Raw genomic sequence first — 17,886 nt, 5'->3', positions numbered from 1 at the left:
TCCTGCCTGAGAGGGGCGGCTCTCGGCTGGGGTTCCGCGTTTTGGAGTCAGGGGGGCCCCGTGAGTCTCTCCTACGATCTGTTCACCCGCGAAATGAGGAGAGTCTTCGACCACCCAGTTTGCGGCAAGGAGGCCGCCAGAAGACTCCTCTCCCTCCGCCAGGGTTCCCGTAGCGCCGCCTCCCTCGTCGTCGACTCTAGCCGCAGAAAGCAGCTGGAATGACGGAGCCCTGCAAGACGTGTTTCAGCGCGCCCTGAACGACGAGTTGCGGGACGAGTTGGCGCGGCGGGACGAGCCTACGGACCTGGACCAACTAGTGGAGACCGCCATCCGCCTGGACAACCGGCTACGGGAGCACCAGCGCGAGAGGGAGGGGGCGAGACTCCAGCCCGTGCCTCCCGCCTGGGCGGCCATGCCCCGGTCTCCAGCGCCCGCTACTCTTGGGCGCATCAGAAGTCCCCCGACTGTCTCCGATGCCGAGCCAATGCAACTTGGTCGCTTTCGGATCTCCCCCGAGGAGCGAGCACGCCGCCTACAGACCGGCGCCTGTCTGTATTGCGGCCGGCTGGGACACCTCCGAGCCACCTGCCCGGTCCGGCCACGAGAGGGCGACTCCTCGGTAGGGTTACGTTCCGGTCGTTCCAGCGCCAACCCTCTCTACCGTCTGCTGCTCCCATTTACCCTTTCGTGGGGAGAACTCTCTTCCTCCGCTCTCATAGCTTCCGGGGCGGATGCGAGTTTTCTCGACCAGGGACTAGCACGCCATCTAGGGCTGACACCCGTCCCTCTCCCCGCCCCACTCGAGGTCAAGGGGCTGAACGGGTCACATTTGACCCGGATTAGCCACCAGACGGCTCCCCTCAAGCTGCTACTCTGTGGCAACCACCTTGAGTCCTTAAGGTTCTTCCTCATTGATTCCCCACTGAACCCCGTGGTTCTGGGGTACCCCTGGCTCCAGACCCACAACCCACTCCGTGTTGGAGTGGCAAACCCCAGCCAATAGGAAGCAGCTCCAACGGTTCCTCGGGTTTGCAAGCTTCTACCGGCGCTTCAGCTGCATCGCTGCTCCCCTTTCAGCCCTAACCTCCACCGCAGTGGCCTTCAAGTGGACCCCCGAGGCCGCGTTCCTCGACCTCAGGGGCCGCTTTTCGTCGGCCCCAGTCTTGGCCCAGCCCGGTTGGCCGGTTTAACTTCTCTCTATCCTACCGCCCAGGAACCAAGAACACCAAACCTGACGCCCTGTCCCGTGTGTTCGCGCCAGAGGAGAAGACATGGGATCCAGAACCCATCCTTCCACCCCTGTGCCTTGCCGCCACACACACCTGGGAGATAGAGTCCCTCGTCAAGCGCAGGAACACCAGCCCGACCCAGGTACCGGATCCCCTAACCACCTGTTTGTCCCTGAATATTTCAGTTGTTTCTTGTAGCGGGCAGATTAACCTCACTGATCTTTGCAGAATTTATTTTCCAGTTTTGGCGTCACAAACAGGATTTCTGCTTGGCTCTGTTGGACCTCTTCATGCCCAGGTTGTGTGCACAATGGCAGGCAGGAACTGACCGTAAAGACATCCGAGAAGTAGTCGTCTGGTCATGACTGGCAGAGGAGATCCAGAGGAGACAACACGAAATTCAGAACAAATTAAGGTGAGGACTAACTGAGATATTGTACCCATCAAAGAAAATCGAAGGAAAAACTATTGTGTAAGAAGCTCTGAGTAAACTTCTTTGTTAACTCATAAATCCTCCCTTCACATAGACACATGGCCTGTTTGCGTGCAGCGCAACTAGGAAGGGGTAGTGGATAATCGGTCTAGAGGACCGTGGAAGTGGCCAATATTGTATCGATCAAGAGGATCATGGGTAAATAAGAGAGCCATTTCTGTTGGTCGTGCAGTATATGGGACACAGTTTGGCATCCATTTCCTGTTGGTCGTGCGGTGTAAGGGGCACAGGTTTTGGAAATACAACTCTCATGTAATATAAATAAAATACAATAATAACTATTATTAGAATAATTTTTATTTCTTGTTTTTTTGTTTATCCTGATCCTTATACTTATTTCTTATTCGTTTTTTTTACTTTTATTTTGGAGGTACTGGTAGTACAGTTTTCATGGCTTACTTATTAGTTAGCCTTATGAAGTTTTGAATAAGTTAAAAGGAAGTCGTAGTTCGACGGCCCATTGTGTGGTTGGCTCACTGTTCTTCCCATCTTTTGTTAATTTTCGCCAGATATTCCAATAGGTTTTTGTTTGTTTACTTTTGTATTTACTCCATTATCAGTAATGAGTCCTGTGTGATCCAATCGGTGTCTGGAACATTTGAACGCCTAGCCGATGGATCACTGTGGAACACGTATGAATGCAATGAGTTCGGAGTGATTTTATTTTTATTTTTTTTCAGTAAGGTATGCCAAACCTTGGTCGGAACCGTGGCAATGGGGAGGGCAGACCTTGGTAGCTTTCCAAAGCCACGCTATGACCGTGCCTGAAAGGAGAAGCGCCAACTGGTCCAAGACGAGATCCGTGCAGAGGTGGAGGAAGAACGCAAGTGCAAGATGGTTGATATGTCCAAGCAAGGGGCGTGGACTCGGTGGGAGCATGCGGATCCTCGCAAAGTCACCTGGGCAGAGCTCTGGAGAGCTGAACCTCTGCACACAAAGTTTCTCATCCAGTCAGCCTATAACGTTCTCCCGAGTCCAGCCAACCTTCACACCTGGGGCCTGGCAGACACTGCTGAGTGCAAGTTGTGCCAGAGGAGGGGCACCATGGAGCACATTCTGAGCTGCTGCCCAAAGGCGTTCGGAGAGGGGAGGTATCGCTGGCGCCACGACCAAGTTTTAAAATCCTTGGCGGATTCCATCTGCACAGCGATACAGAACAGCAAGACCCAGGTTGCCCAGAAGCAGTCAATCACGTTTGTTTGAGCGGGGCAGAAGGCAAACCATCAGCCCAATGCTTCAGGAGGGCTCCTCGCTACCGCTCGTGACTGGCAGCTCCAAGTTGACCTGGGAAGGCAACTCAAGTTCCCAGCTAACATGGCTACCACTTCATTCCGCCCAGATATGGTGTTTACATCGGAGTCCACCAAGCAAGTGGTCCTGCTAGAACTGACTGTCCCATGGGAGGACCGGATTCATGAGGCCAACGAGCGCAAGAGGGCTAAGTATGCTGAGCTCACCAGTGAGTGCCGGAGCAACGGCTGGAAAGCCCGCTGTGAGCTTGTCGAGATCGGGTGCAGAGGTTTCGCAGGTCATTCACTCCAGAGAGTGTTCAAACTCCTTGGTATTAGAGGACTGCAGTTGAGGAGAGCCACTAAGAACATTCTTGAGGCCGCAGAAAAGGCCTCACGGTGGCTGTGGATCCATAGGGGGCATCCGTGGTGCGCGCTACTTGTACACAAGCCGGGGGGTTGATCGGCCCTGGTTGGGTCGCCTGGTGGAGGGTATCCGATGATTAAAGACCCGAAACACCCTGAGAACCCAGGTCTATCGCTGAAGATGTGTGTCCAAGTATCACCGTAAGGTGTATTAAAGTTCTGCTAGCTACTTGGCTGTAAAAAATCACAATGAAACAAGCAAATGCATAAACGCAGTAAGCGTAGTATGAATGTTGTACATAACATGTTGAACTAGCACACATAAGTCCCTGATGAAATAGTAGTGTGATAAATCTAAATATATCTGGTGAATTGCTGAATAGCATGCTGCAAGGTTAATTTTTATTTTTTTCTTCAAAATTTTCCCCCTATTTAGGAATAACTAGAAGAGATAAAATCTGTATGTAATAGTAACCTTTTCATTTTTCTTTCTTTTTTTTTTCTCACTATCTTACCCGGATCAGTTTGCGCGCTAAAATAGGAGCATTCTGGGCGAAAACCACTCGAGGAGGGAATGGATCGGTCCGGCAAAATGTATGGTCGACAAACATGGGAGTGACACGGTACAACAATTAAAAGTATGGGGGGAAAAACTAGGTTTTCCAAATAACGGCAGTTTTAGTTTAAACTCCGACTATTGAGGGAGAAACTGGAATGTTATGAAAAGGGAAAGAATAAAAAAAAATAAATAAAAAAAAAAAGCAATTGGAAGGCTTATGATGCATGGGTGGGAGAAGCACAAAATAGAGAGACAAAACAGAAACAAGGTGATACCACTCATCAGATGGTAAATGTTCCGGGGCCACACAGAATTGATCCGCTCTTGGATCACCCACCACCCAATTTACAACCGCAGGCTCAAATTTTAATACCAGCCCAGGTTTGACAACACGCCCCGGAGGATGGGCCCCAGAATCCAACAGCCCCCACCCTTCTTAAAGAGAAGGAATCTCTGTATCCATCAGGGATTGAGCTACATTCTTGTTCCTCCGAAGCCTGTACGACCAGTTAATTTAGTCTGTCTTCCCCAAGTCCTTGTTCATCTTCTCCCCAGGACTTCCAAAAGGAACATGGAGAGAAGGAAGAAGGACACTCCACACCTGTTGCCCATCACACCAGAAGCAAATTAGGATCGATATTCCAGTGCCCAATGGTTCCTTCTAGCCTGATGGAAAAGACAGAGCTTTTCTCCCTATGGTAGAATGTCCTAATCCCCAGGTGGGTGGTAATCCAGTCCTAGTCTATCGGCCATGGAAAGTACAAGAAATGGCCCTGGTGATTTGGAGATCTAACCGTCTAACATAATATGAGTTACAACAAATCTTCATGAAAGGTTTAGGATTAGGATGGCAAGACGTAAATGCGGGATGGGAAGACACTGTGCTTTATGATTCCGCTGTTGGCTCTCCATATATGCTACAACTTGAACTGGTACTAGGACAAAATATTGTAACCCACCCCTCCATGATGTGGGATAAGATCTTGTAGACAAAAAGAAGATGAAAACCTGGACAACTACTTAGAACGCCTTGTACGTGTCTTCAATCAACATAGTGGTCTAAGGCGGCCCCCCGGAGATGCTGATAGCCCATATGAGCAACAACTAAAGAATGCTCTTATGGAAGGTTTTCTCCCAGATATCAGACAGATGGTCTGCACCACATGTATAGGGTATGAGGGCGTTCGGCTTGCCGAATTTAAACGCCACATGATACATGCTGTATCCTGCTATAACAAACAAAAAGCAGCAAAACATGTAAGCCGCGTCATGGCTGCTGGTAACTTGCAAATGGCTCAACTGTCTTTCTATGAGAGGAACCAACGAGGTCATGGAAAGAGACAAGGACAAGGAAGACCAGGCAGACGAGAGATTGCACCAGGCCGAGGAGGACCAGTATACGTCAGTGACATACATTCATGTCCTACTACTGCAACGAACATGGACATTATGCCTGTTCCTGTCCTAATTAACTCAACAGGGACGAGCAAGAAGCGACTAGAACAAAGACGAAGTGTCTGTTCATTTTTCACAAGGAAACGGAGGGGTGGGCGTGCTAGGTACCAAGGACACCATCAACAATGATGGTGTCAAGGGGCAGGATTGAGAAATAGACGCTCCTACCCCAGATGCCTCAGTCGATCTTGATTTAGCTGATACATTCATCCTCCCAGTTTTCTCTCAGCTTCTGTCCCCAGCCAATGAACGACCGACCATCATCCTCCAGATAAATGGTGAGCCAATACTATTCCTCGTTGACTCCGGTGCAAGGTACTCGGTGTTAGGCACTAAGAAAGTTAAATCAAGTCCACCATTATCGGGAAGCTCGACGGCTATCATGGGAGCAGTAGCACTGAGATTGATGGAAAGTTTCACTGTACCCTTGGAAGTAGTGGACAATGAAGATTAAGCTAACACTATCACATTCTGTCACAGTCTCATACTCTCCAACTGTTGCCCCGTTCACCTGTGTGGTCAGGAACTAATGTGTTTGTTGGGCATCATCGAGTGTACAGAAAGTGGGCTTAAAATCTTGCTGTTAGAAAGGATGCAGAATCTTCTATGGTCCACCATGACCTCGGAACACCAGCTTATGCTTATGCTTATGCTTATGCGTGGGATTTACAGCAAGACGGTCCACGTTCTATTAGTGGTGAATTGATAGGGAAAGCTCAGGAATTGTGGAAACACAGCGGTGATTTTATGGATCCCTCAGAACTGCATCGTACTGTTAGGATTAACAGTGAAGGGAAAGATAACAAATTTGAAAAGGTATGGTTTAGGGAAAGTCATGCATGTCAATTAACAGGAAAAGGAATTCTCTGCTCACCACAATATTGTGCGTTAACGGTCCAATTGACCCCAACACAGGACACTTACTATGATGTTTATGGTTCCTTTCCGCATGTGTCGTTGGCAAAATTATCAAATTTATCATAGCAATCTATTGGCCCTTGGGTTGCAAAATGTGCGAGCATAATGGATTGGCAGGTGCATCCTGACGGGAGCCAATATAGCCCAAAAAGTGATGTTTGGTTTCCTTATTAATCCACCTTTACGTGTACGGTGTACGATCAATCCATCCAATCCCTGTTGTTACGACAAAATAAAACGCAACAGGGATTTTTGCTAACTTTAACGCTGAGAAACACCCCGCATTAGAGGGGGTGCCAGAGATACTCTGGGCCAAAACCAAATATGTTGGACTAATGAAGGGGACAACTCCCCTCGTCACACCAAAATCCTCCTATCGACCGCATAAACCACAATATCCGTTGCAACCAGACACTGTGTTAAGTATAACCCCAGTGTTTGAATCACTCTTAGAAACTGGCATTGCTGTACCGTGTCCCTCATCTCCATGCAACATACCAATACTGCCTGTTAAGAAGAAGGCGGATGGAGTCTCATGGCATTTTGTTCAGGATTTGCATGCTATAAATTACGCTGTTCACCACAGAGCACCTGTTATTCCTAATCCCAGTACGATTTTGTCTCAAGTCCTGGGTACATCAAAAATTTTCACTGTTATTGACCTTGCAAATGCTTTCTTTAGCCTGCCAATAGAGGACAACTCACGATTTTAGTTCACCTTCACTTTTCAAGGAAAACTTTACACATAGACTTGCATGTTCAAGATTCAAGATTTTTTTATTTGTCACATACATATACATACTTCCATACATATATGCAGTGAAATGTAATAACAAGGATATGGGGATTCCCCAGCAGTGTTCTCCACTGCATTAGGTGAAAATTTAGCTGGTTTTGAATTATTGAATGGCAGCACATTGATCCAGTATATAGATGATTTAGGTTTCTAAAACAAAACTACAACTGGCACAAAAGACCGTTCATTATCTTGGTCATGATATTTCATCACAGGGTCGCACCCTAGGCAACTCGGGAGTTGCCGCCATTTTGAAAATACCCAAACCAAAGACTAAAAGGCAGGTGATGTCCTTTTGAGGTTGCTGTGGTTATTGTCACTCTTGGATTGTGGATTATGCGGTACTTGCCCTACCATTGTTAACAATGGCTCATGAGAAGGGGTTGTAATTGTCGGATCAGGTTGATTGGAGCCCTGAGGCGGAGGAAAGCTTTGTTGCTCTTAAACAAGCTCTTACATCTGCCCCATGTCTGGGCTTACCAGATATGACGTGCCCTTTCACTCTGACAGTAGATGAGAAGGATGGTTTAATGTCTGCTGTGTTGTTGCAATCCTATGGAGATAAATGACGTCCTGTTGCATATTATTCTCAGAAACTTGGTGCCGTGGCAAGTGGGTTGCCTGCTTCTATGCCTGGGTAAGTGCTGCATCTATGGCAGTGGCTGCATCTGCCTCTCTTGTGGCCTACCGTCCACTTACTGTTTTGGTACCAGTTGCTGGAGCGTCTTTCTTGCTACAAAGCAAAATGGCTCATTTCTCTCCAGCAACAGCTCTCCATCAACATGTGCTGCTCCCGCTTCCCCATGTAACCTTGAAACGATGTACCGTTCTTAATCTAGCCACTCTTCTCCCCACTGCTGACGATGGGGATCCGCATGATTGTTTGGCAGCGATAGCCATTGTGGTTTCGCCCCACCCAGATCTTGCTGCTGAAACTTTTGTAAATTATTATATGAAACTTTTTGTGGATGGGTCTGCACAGAGGTCACCGGCTGGTGACCCGCTTGTGGCATATTCGGTTGTATCTCTTTTTGAGCTCCCTGGGCATCTTCAGCCCAGGCTGCATAATTGTTTGCACTAACCCATGCATCCATTCTTGCCAAAGTGAAAAGTGTAAATATTTATACTGACAGGCATTTGGTGTTGTACATGTTTTGGTGCCCTATGGCGCCACAGAGGGTTCTTAACCTCTGCTGGAAAATGTATTGCTAATGCTGACCTTGGGAAAAACCTCTTGGACGCCATTAACCTCCCAGCTCAAGTTGCAATTTGTAAATGCTCTGCTCATACTAATGCCTCTGACCCCATATCTAAAGGTAACGCTCGTGCTCGTAACACTGCACGTGTTCTAACAATGGTTGTCTCTCCCGCAGATGGAGAAGACTCCCATTTTTTTTCTAACCTTGCTTCCCTCCAAAAACAGGCATCCCACTCTGAACTGTTGTTGTGGAAGACAAAAGGATACTGTGACAAAGACATTTGGTATGGTCCAGAGGGAAAACCATTTCTCTCATGATGGCTTTTTCCCCTATTTTGCACGTTTGACACATGGTAAAGACCATGTGTCAAAAGGGGGGATGGTCGGAGAATTAAGTAAACATTATGAAATCCCAGGCTTCACAGTTTTTGCAAACAATTTTTGTAGAAAGTGTGTAATTTGTGCAGGGAACAACGCAGGGAGAGGTTTCCACCACCAGCTCTTCCCACCCTACTCCGAATGCTCCCTTCGCGCACCTCATGATGGACTTTATTGAGCTGACTCCCTGTCGTGGTAAGAAATATTGTTTGGTAATAATTGACATGTTCTCTAAATGGATCGAAGTGTTCCCATATAAGAACAATGATGCCCGTGCCATGGCAAAAGCACTACTGACCAAAATCATTCCACGCTGGGGGATCCCGGTGAAGGTAAGCACAGATAATGGTAGTAACTTTGCAAACCAGGTGTTGAAGGAACTCTAAATTGCATTGCTCTTACCATCCATAATGTGGTGGTGCGGTAGAAAGAGCAAATGGAATGATAAAAAATAAACTGATAAACTATCGCTGAAACCAAACTTGATTGGGTTTCATGCCTGCCAGCCTACAACCCTCCATAGAACCAGATAAACGACAACAATGGAGAATCATCTGACTTGAACTGAGATCATGATCCTTGCGGGATATGTGCTAGTAACCTCAGTCCCGCGAACAGGATATGCCACTACAATATTTCTACTTGAAAACTACTTGGATGACGCCCCATCAACAGGAAAAGGTTGGACATGCCTGAGTGATCATCTTTCTCATCATCCAACCCTGGAACACAGTTCCGCTGCAAGACTTAAATAAAAGCCGCTCCCCCGCCCCACTTTCACTCACATCAGATCTAGAAGAAAAGCCCTAAGTGAGAAATGAACGTTCTGTCACTAACGCAGTCCACTTATGGTTAAAAGTTGACTCCACTGGACACTCATTTCAACAAAATATGTGGTGGAGATTTTTGAATCATTCAGTAAAAGAACAGTATGATGCGGATCATTCCTGTTATGTATGTAGTAAAATGCCTTACTCAGTGCAAACACCATTCCTCATCTCACCTATATCAACATCATAGGAAGAATGTAGGTGTTTAGCGAGAGCTACAAGTTTTTCAAATTATATCAATTTGACTGAACTAATATATAATCATATTGATGAAGGTACGACACATTCTGTTGAGATGAAGCAAAACGGTGAACTGATAAAGACATTCCACTATAATCTTTCTGTAGGACATTTGAACTGCACTAATGTATGGAGAAGATTGGTTACTACTCTAACTTTTCAATCCATTTGTTCCGATAGAAGAAGTAACTGTTAACCTAGAATTCCAGTGGGGGTAACAACAGCATGTAACCAAACTCAGATAATTTAGACAATGGGACAAGCAACAATTCCTGACATCTATTGGTTACGTGGACACATGGGGTATGCAAGTCTGAAAGTCTGGGCTGGTATTTGCACACCAATTATGTTAGATATGCCAATTTACATGTATAATCGGACCAAGACCCGTCAAGATGTGTGTGTAAGACGATCAAGAACATATATGTCCATGACATCGGTTCCAGCTGAGTATAGGTGGAGCAGAAGAATTTTTTACATCTATATTAGCGCCTGTAGGTACCCATTTACTTGGCTAAGAAATGCACTGGGGCCATGGATTTCTACGTTCATACAGATATTGATACCTGTAGTGGTAATGTGTTTAATGCTATGTTGCTGTCTACAACACTTTGACATGCTGCTAGGAGGAACAGGGGATCGAACCAGGAACCCTCTGATTACTGGACGACCTACCCTACCTCCTGCGCCACTGTCGCCCGATATGTACAAATGATCATTGATCAGGTCATTGAGTAGCTGCCCACAGCACCGAACTGCCACTTGGTGCATCAATGAGCAGTAAAAGAGGGGCTTCATTACTGTATGTACACAACGTCATTGACGTCATATATGGACACAGACAGGGGATTTCTTTAGACTGTGGGCATCCTTGTTTGCGCTTTTTATTTCACACCTTTTTGGTGAAAACAGCTTATTTCACTCATTATTTATTCCGCCAGCTCTGACGGGATTGTTGGTAAAAGCTGCTGCCCCGCACTCTGATTCAGGTGAATTAGAAAGTGCTTCATGTTCGCATCAGGTCGAGAGGCAGCAGGAATTGATGCTGCTTCCTTGGCCAACTTGGAAATCTGTCATTTGCATACATACAAAGGGAACGTTGCTCACCGTCAATGATGCACGGCATCATGTTGCCGTAACGTCAGATCTGGTATCTTGGTTAACTCGGACATGAGCGATGGGCTCTGAAATTCCAACATAAATGGCTGTTCCTTAACACTTTTCATAGTACAGGGCGGGATTTTTTAGAGTTACGAATCCGAAGGAATGAAGCATTAGCTGTTTTGCACACGCAAAGGAAGGAGTCCTGGTGCTTGTTTTTTTTTTTTCCACTTCAAGCAGTGCTTTTCTTCATACATCAAAGTAATGAAGACATTCTGACAAAACTAAAACTAAGAAAATACACCCTGAGCTTTTCCTAGATCTGGTATATCTTAACGGCGTGTACAGTAGTAAAGCAATAACATGTGTATTTTCCTTTTTTTTTTAACTTTGTTAACAGTATTTCAAAGCATTTCCCTCATTTTCCCACTTCTACTCATATTTTAAATAAACATGTTCACGGCCTCGACAATGGCCTTTTTCACAGGAAAAGTTTCAAGGACGCGAGGAATTGAAGACTCCTGAGCGGGCCATGTCCACCCACGCACCTCAAGCTTCCGCAACATTTTGCATTATTATTAAACCTCCAAATGACACGTAGCAAAGGCCTGATCTCACCGAATTTCCCCCTTTGAGATTAAAACAGTGAAAGAAGAGCGAAACCGAGTGTCGTTGAATGACAATGGCTCATGGAACTGAAACACTAACCGAGGGGGCGTCCTCCAATTTCTTCCTTTGACAATGGGAAGGTGGGGCGTGTCAGAATTGAAACCTCTTCACTCTTTACACTACTTCTCTTCCCCCGCTCGGGATCCGTCCGGGGTGTAGGGTGACCAGGCATCCCTCTTTACAGCATTTTCATCCCTTGTTCCACGTCCCCATATGTTGAGACGACATCCCACTAACTGTTTCCCGAGTGCCGCTACATGGCAGCCCAGTGCTCCTAGATACATCAGTTACCAGGATGGGTAAAATGCAGAGAAATGCCTTTCGTCGCCTCAGTACTTGTACTCTGTTCAATGACAGTTAGTTGAATCTAATCTTGTGCAACATTTTGATCGCCTCAAACTTGGCTGTCTGGCCGTTGTTGCCACAGCCACCGTGAGGGTGGGTGGGGTAAGCGCGAGACACCAAGATGTTATAAACCACGCAGAACCAAGCAGCAACAAAGGGAAGGGCAGCTGCAAAACAAGACTCGGGCACTATAACTGGGAGAAGTCGCCGGAAAGCGATTCTCACTGGGTTTTTTTGCTAAATTTGCCAGAGTTTTTAAAATTTTGACAAACGAAAAAAGGTCACAACCTCAGGGACAGAATAGTGAGCTTGACATCATACGATCCATGTCACATTTTCTTCGTTAGCGTCAGGTCATCTGAGTCTGGGGGTGTGGTATCCTGCACTCAACAGGTCAGACAGGTTGGATTACTTAGGTCTCCTCAACTATGAATTCCAGACCTTTCACCTGGTGAAGAGTACAGGTCACATCTGGATGAAACACGTGTCTTGCTAAATCAACCAAAAGTCTCTATGGCATTAAACTCACCATGCGTAAACACCGCCATAGCGAGTGTGAAATAAAACAAGCAAAAAAAATAAAAACAAATGTACTTAATGAATTGAGGTTTGCTCTTAGAAATAAATAAATAAATATATATATATATATATAGATAAGTTAATTGTTTATTTATTTATATATAGTTCAAGTGATTATTTGTCACATACATCTACAGTATATACTGTATATACATCCAGATAAGTACAATTAACTTAGCATACAATGTAGACTTGCAGCTAAAAATTAATGAGAATTGTATAAATTTGTATTTTTATTTGAAATCCATGTATTTAAAGATACTTACATGTACAGTTATATGTACAGTAAGTAAGCCTATGTACAGAACCCCCTCCCCTCTCTCTCTCAATTCAATTCAGCCTTATTGGCATGACAGTTATTATAACAGTATCGCCAAAGCTAGAGGGCAGGTAGCACTCGATAACAACATGAGATAGAGGCTTCGGGGCCCCTTGCGCTGCCTGGAGGCGCCGCAACATAATACCGACCTTCTACACCAGTACCAATGGGGATAAGTCATGTACGCTCACCGGTGGACGTCTTACACACACACACACACCTAGGCAACAACGCACACATGCACACACACCCCCCTGCTTGGAGTGCACCCCAGCAACCGGGGGTGCTTTCCTCTCCTTTCCTCCCTTATTTACTGCCATAACTTTGACAGGAAGAGGCCACGGGACCAGTTGTAGTTCCAGTTTTCCTGGACCCAATTCAGTATTTCACTACACGTTGTCGTCCAATGCTCATGTTTTTGTGTAAATGTTGTTTGTTTCTATGTTTACTTGTCTCACCCGTGGTGATTCTCCCCCTCTTGGAGGAGTGATCAGTTGTTTATAGATCCAAACATGATGAATAGTTCTCCAAAGAGGGGGGTCGGTGGTGGCTCTCCATAACCAAAGCTGTGCTCTTGTCGTTCTACAGGGCATCCACAGGACAGTGTTATTGCAGCAGTTCTTGATGATTTAAGAATTGATAAAGAGTTGCATTGCAGGTGGAGAACTTGAACTCCTCTTGCAGACTAACTCTGTCCTGGATGCAAATAGCAAACAAATACTCTGTGTTGTATGCCCAGCATGCTGACAGCACTGGTTTAAAAAAAACCCAAAACAAACAAAAAAAAACAAAACCATGAGATACAATAACTCAACAACAACATTGTATACAATACCAACAGATGAAGCTCATAATGATAGCATTAATAACATGAAAAATTACAATAAAAGTAAAAAGGTAAATAAATAAAAAGTAACAGTATGTACAGCGCAGGTTACAGCAGATCAAGATTGTCCCTCATTTTATGACTGCGGGGCTGTGTGGGGAGCACGCCCATCTTTCCTTCATCTGACAGTGCGGTGAATGACGCCAACATTGGGTTGGAATTTATCGAAAACATTTGCTCTGATGCGCTGGTGGGGTTGACAGTGTAGTAGAAAGTGCATCTTCTGTCTCTACCTCACCTGTCCTACACCGACCACATCATCTCTCTCTCCATCCCCCCCCCCCCCCTCTCTCTCTCTCACTCTCTCCCCAACCCCCCTTCTCTCTCCGCCCTGCCTCTCCCCCCCCCCTCTCCCCAACCCCTCTAGTTCTCTCTCTCTCTCTCCCTCCCCCTCTCTCTCTGTCTCTCCCTCTCTCCCCAACCCCCCCCCCCCCCCCCCCCCCTCTCTCTCTAGGACTCTTTTGGTGAACAAAGTGTGTTTGTTGGTATTGTCTGAACTAGAGAAAATGTTAAAATAAAGATGCTTTAAAAATCAAAAATCTCTCTCCTCTCTCTCTCTCTCTCCTCTCTCTCTCTCTACTCTCTCTCTCTCTCTCTCTCTCTCTCTCTCTCTCTCTCTCTCTCTCTCTCTCTCTCTCTCTCTCAAATCCCCCCCCCCTCTCTCTCTCCCACCCCCCCCTCTCTCTCCCCCACCCCACCTCTCTCTCTCCCCAGGGTTGGGGAGAGAGAGAGGTGGGGGGCCTCTCTCTCTCTCCCCAACCCTCCCTCCCTCCTTCTCACAGTCAGTTTGTTCACTGCGCTGACGAGGGAGCACAGTAACCATCACAGTCGCGGGATCAAGACCCTTTTGGAGAATACACACTTTTTACCTTGACTAAACTGAGTTCTGCTTTTGTTAACGGGTTTTTTTTTTTTTTTGTTTTTTTTTGTCTGTTTTTTGGTTTGGGGTTTTTTTATTTATTTTTTTTTCCTCGGTGGCTTTTTATTTTTATTTTATTTTTTTGCTAACGTCTTTTTTTCCAGCTTACACATTAAAGGAGTATCTATTATTTCATCGTTTGTCCAGCCAGAGTTTGGTGTGATGTACATCCCCAGGAGTTATATAAATGTCTTTGTCGTCACTCTGCTCCTGCTGGCCCTTTTGGGTAAGACGCTCTGATATTAACTCTCCAATAACTCACGTGGCTTTCCATTAGGCGGTGAACTGTGAATAACTCCAGATTCAAGAGGTTTATTCGTCACTTACATATACATACTTTCATACATATATGCCGTGAAATGTCAATGCAGCGCACCCGGTGATTACACACGATATGTCCTCGGAAAAAGATTATTTCTCATAGCCCAACTAACTGATTCCTAAAACGTAATACAGTAAGTCGAATACTTATAGAATAGAATAAAAATATATAGAATAAAATAAAATACAGTAAAATAAAATGGAATAGATAGAGGGAATATGCTTATGTATATGGAATAGGCAATTATGTATATACTGATATGTGCATTAAAGTGGCATGTGAATAAAGTGAGGTAGTGTTTGGGATAAAACTCACTTATAACTCTTGTTATTTGTATGGGTAGAAGCGAACTATGACCCGCATAAAAAGCGGTGAAATGTACATCTTTCATATCTACGTTACAATTCAATTGTTATCTAACTCTGTGTCTTTATTCATTTGTAAATAATTGTATTCCCGTTTTTTCGTTTGCATTTTGTTTGTATCCAATTTTTAAGCCCGGGCGGCGGTTTATTACTTTTCAATATGTATTGACTGCCGGCACATCGTTAACGATCCGATCTGATCCAATCTATTAAATATCTCAGAGGAACATTTTCAAATATCTAATGAGTTTTCTAATGGGGCTGCAACGCGCAGGTCCTCTGACCCAAGCCATCGCCCCTCAGCGGGGCTTGGAGCAGGGGGTAACTTTGGAGAAAAAGGACCAATCAGAAGTTAGAAACGGGAACCGGTATTTTCTGTCCTATTTTTCCACTGGCTGAACACGTTTTTTTTTCTTAACTTTTTATTGGGTGGGCAAGATGCACATTTGGGTGGGCCCTGCCCAAAGCCACCACCACTGGCCTTGGTTGTAAATAGGATGGTATAGTCAATTATGTCAATGGCAACTAAAATCTATTACACGAAACCACGGGTGTCCAAATCTTTTTCACTGAGGGCCATATCGCCTCACCTCGAGTGTATTAAAGTTAGCAAAATCAATCAGATGTAGGTAAATCATGCGTAATAATTGAATATGCTTCGAGAAAAATAAGCAGCCTACATTACAGCTTTTCATCAATGAGTTTTCATTTATTTTGTGACTACAATGGTTGGCAGCACATTCTCAAAACAGCAGCAGGCTAATTCCACCTAGCCTTCTCTCTCCAATTAACTGGGGTTATGATTTGAAACAAGTATTGTTATGGATCCACTCCTTGTCTATCTATGCTAGACATGCACACGGGTCCACCTGTAGGGATGAGTGTTAGGTGAGGGTATTTCACACTCACCCCATGTTGTGGAATCTCCACCCTGTCCGATATATGATATGCTTCATCCTATCCGAGCTCACCTGGGTCAAGTTCATGAAACCATAAAACATGTTAGAAATGAATTTATACATATATTCACAGAGAATATTTAATTTAATTTTTTTCTATTTATTTTAAGATATAATTGAAATGAATGGTATTGTAACAAATCTCAATTGCACTGTAATGAATTTGATTGTTGATAACTGAAATAAATTAATGAAAATATATATCATAAAAATAATCTATTGCACTCTTTGAAGACACTATCGCTCTACACACAGACATTCTATTTCACTGATGTCACTGTGCTGTTGCCTCATTTCTGTAACAAAATAGGTGAGATCAAATTAACTTTGCCTTAATTTTTCAGGGGCGTCTATATCTACTTGGGAACTAACATCCCATCCATAGGGTAAAGTCATCCTTTTTCTACTTAAAATCAGCCAATAGGTAAATGTGAATTTTGCATGACAACAATTTGTATTAATTTGCATGACTTTGTGTGTGTGTGTGTGTGTGTGGGGGGGGGGGGGGGGCACGGTTTGCACGCAGTAAACAGTGATGAGAGCACGAATAATTGTGTAATAAAAAGTGATGGATGGATGAATGGAATGCCGTAGGAAATGTCAATTGACCGAATTTGAAGAAAATCCAGTTCTGCATTTAACAAACAATTTAAATGGAAAAAAATGTATTGTGTTTCGATTCAAAAGGTTTTGCAATGAACCTGCTGAATCAGAGCTGGTAAAAATCACCAACACAGTCTGCACTGACACAAGCACCTGGAAAATAGGTGATCTTCTCATGCAGAAGGGGTAAGAATCTTTTTTCTTTATTATTAAGAAAGGCACTTAATATGCAATGATATTAAAAATGTATTATTTTTATTTTGGTTAAGCTTTATTTCACCAAGTTTATCTGATGGAGATTCAGAATCTCTTTTACAAGAAAGCAACAACGCAACTTAATAGCTTCATTGTCCCCACAGAGAAATTTGTAGTTCAACCGTCTTGCATTCAAGCCATAAAGTTACATAAAAGTGCATGCATTTACATAGAGGCAAATACAACACCAAAACAAAGATCATTCAAGGATCTATTACTGTCTCAGATGTTTGAAATCCAATAAATAATATGATTTGAATATTCCTTAGCACATGGTGTGAGGAACCAAAGACACATAGCAAACACATCAGAACTGTTTGCCTGTTTTTGTGTCAATTAATCATTGACGGATTAGGGTGATATTTACTTTTGGCTGTTGAGAGATCTATTCTTTCTGTTGTTGTTTTTTCAGACTTAAGTACGCCCAGCCAAGCACACACAAAGGGTAAGTTATCAAATATGATATGATATATATTATCCTAAATAGCAGACATGTGACCAAGTCCCTCTTATCCAACTCACTCTCAAGTAATTTGGTCCAAGTCTCAAGCAAGTCCCAAGTAATTTTTTCTTGGCCAAGGCAAATCACGTCTCAAGTCAAGTCACACCCACCCCCAAGATACTGCAGTCTTACCTGCAGTATATGGTCTTTAGAAAAAGACAAGGAATTAGTACCTAATAATGTCTAATTATGATATAATTGGCCAATCTATCTAACCTGTTGAAAAAGTAGGACGGTGAATTTCATTTGTATTATAATTATTAATATTAAGTGAAATAAATGTAATCAAAACAAAAAATGAATAACTTAATAAAAGCTTATACATTTCTTAATTTCTTCTCAATCAAAAAAATATTCCCTCCCCATCACTT

At 44.3% G+C, this 17,886-nt stretch overlaps 1 protein-coding gene across 1 annotated transcript in view; it reads left to right on the top strand.

Annotated features, from left to right (window-relative positions):
* Positions 1-5,206: 5,206 nt before the first annotated feature.
* LOC307227807 (histo-blood group ABO system transferase 1-like) overlaps positions 5,207-17,886 on the top strand; it is a gene marked incomplete at both ends in the record, with an annotated part of 25,868 nt that continues 13,188 nt past the window's right edge. Inside the window, 5 exons of the mRNA XM_079997245.1 lie at positions 5,207-5,277; positions 14,614-14,735; positions 15,471-15,564; positions 16,843-16,944; positions 17,426-17,458. Coding sequence (XP_079853371.1) covers positions 5,207-5,277; positions 14,614-14,735; positions 15,471-15,564; positions 16,843-16,944; positions 17,426-17,458 — 422 coding nt within the window. The remainder of the gene's footprint in view (positions 5,278-14,613; positions 14,736-15,470; positions 15,565-16,842; positions 16,945-17,425; positions 17,459-17,886) is intronic.

Source organism: Zeus faber (genome assembly GCF_960531495.2).
Source record: "Zeus faber genome assembly, chromosome: 3".
NCBI lineage: Eukaryota > Metazoa > Chordata > Actinopteri > Zeiformes > Zeidae > Zeus > Zeus faber.
Note: the sequence above shows the minus strand (reverse complement) of the source record. Positions and strands in the feature narration are given on the sequence as shown.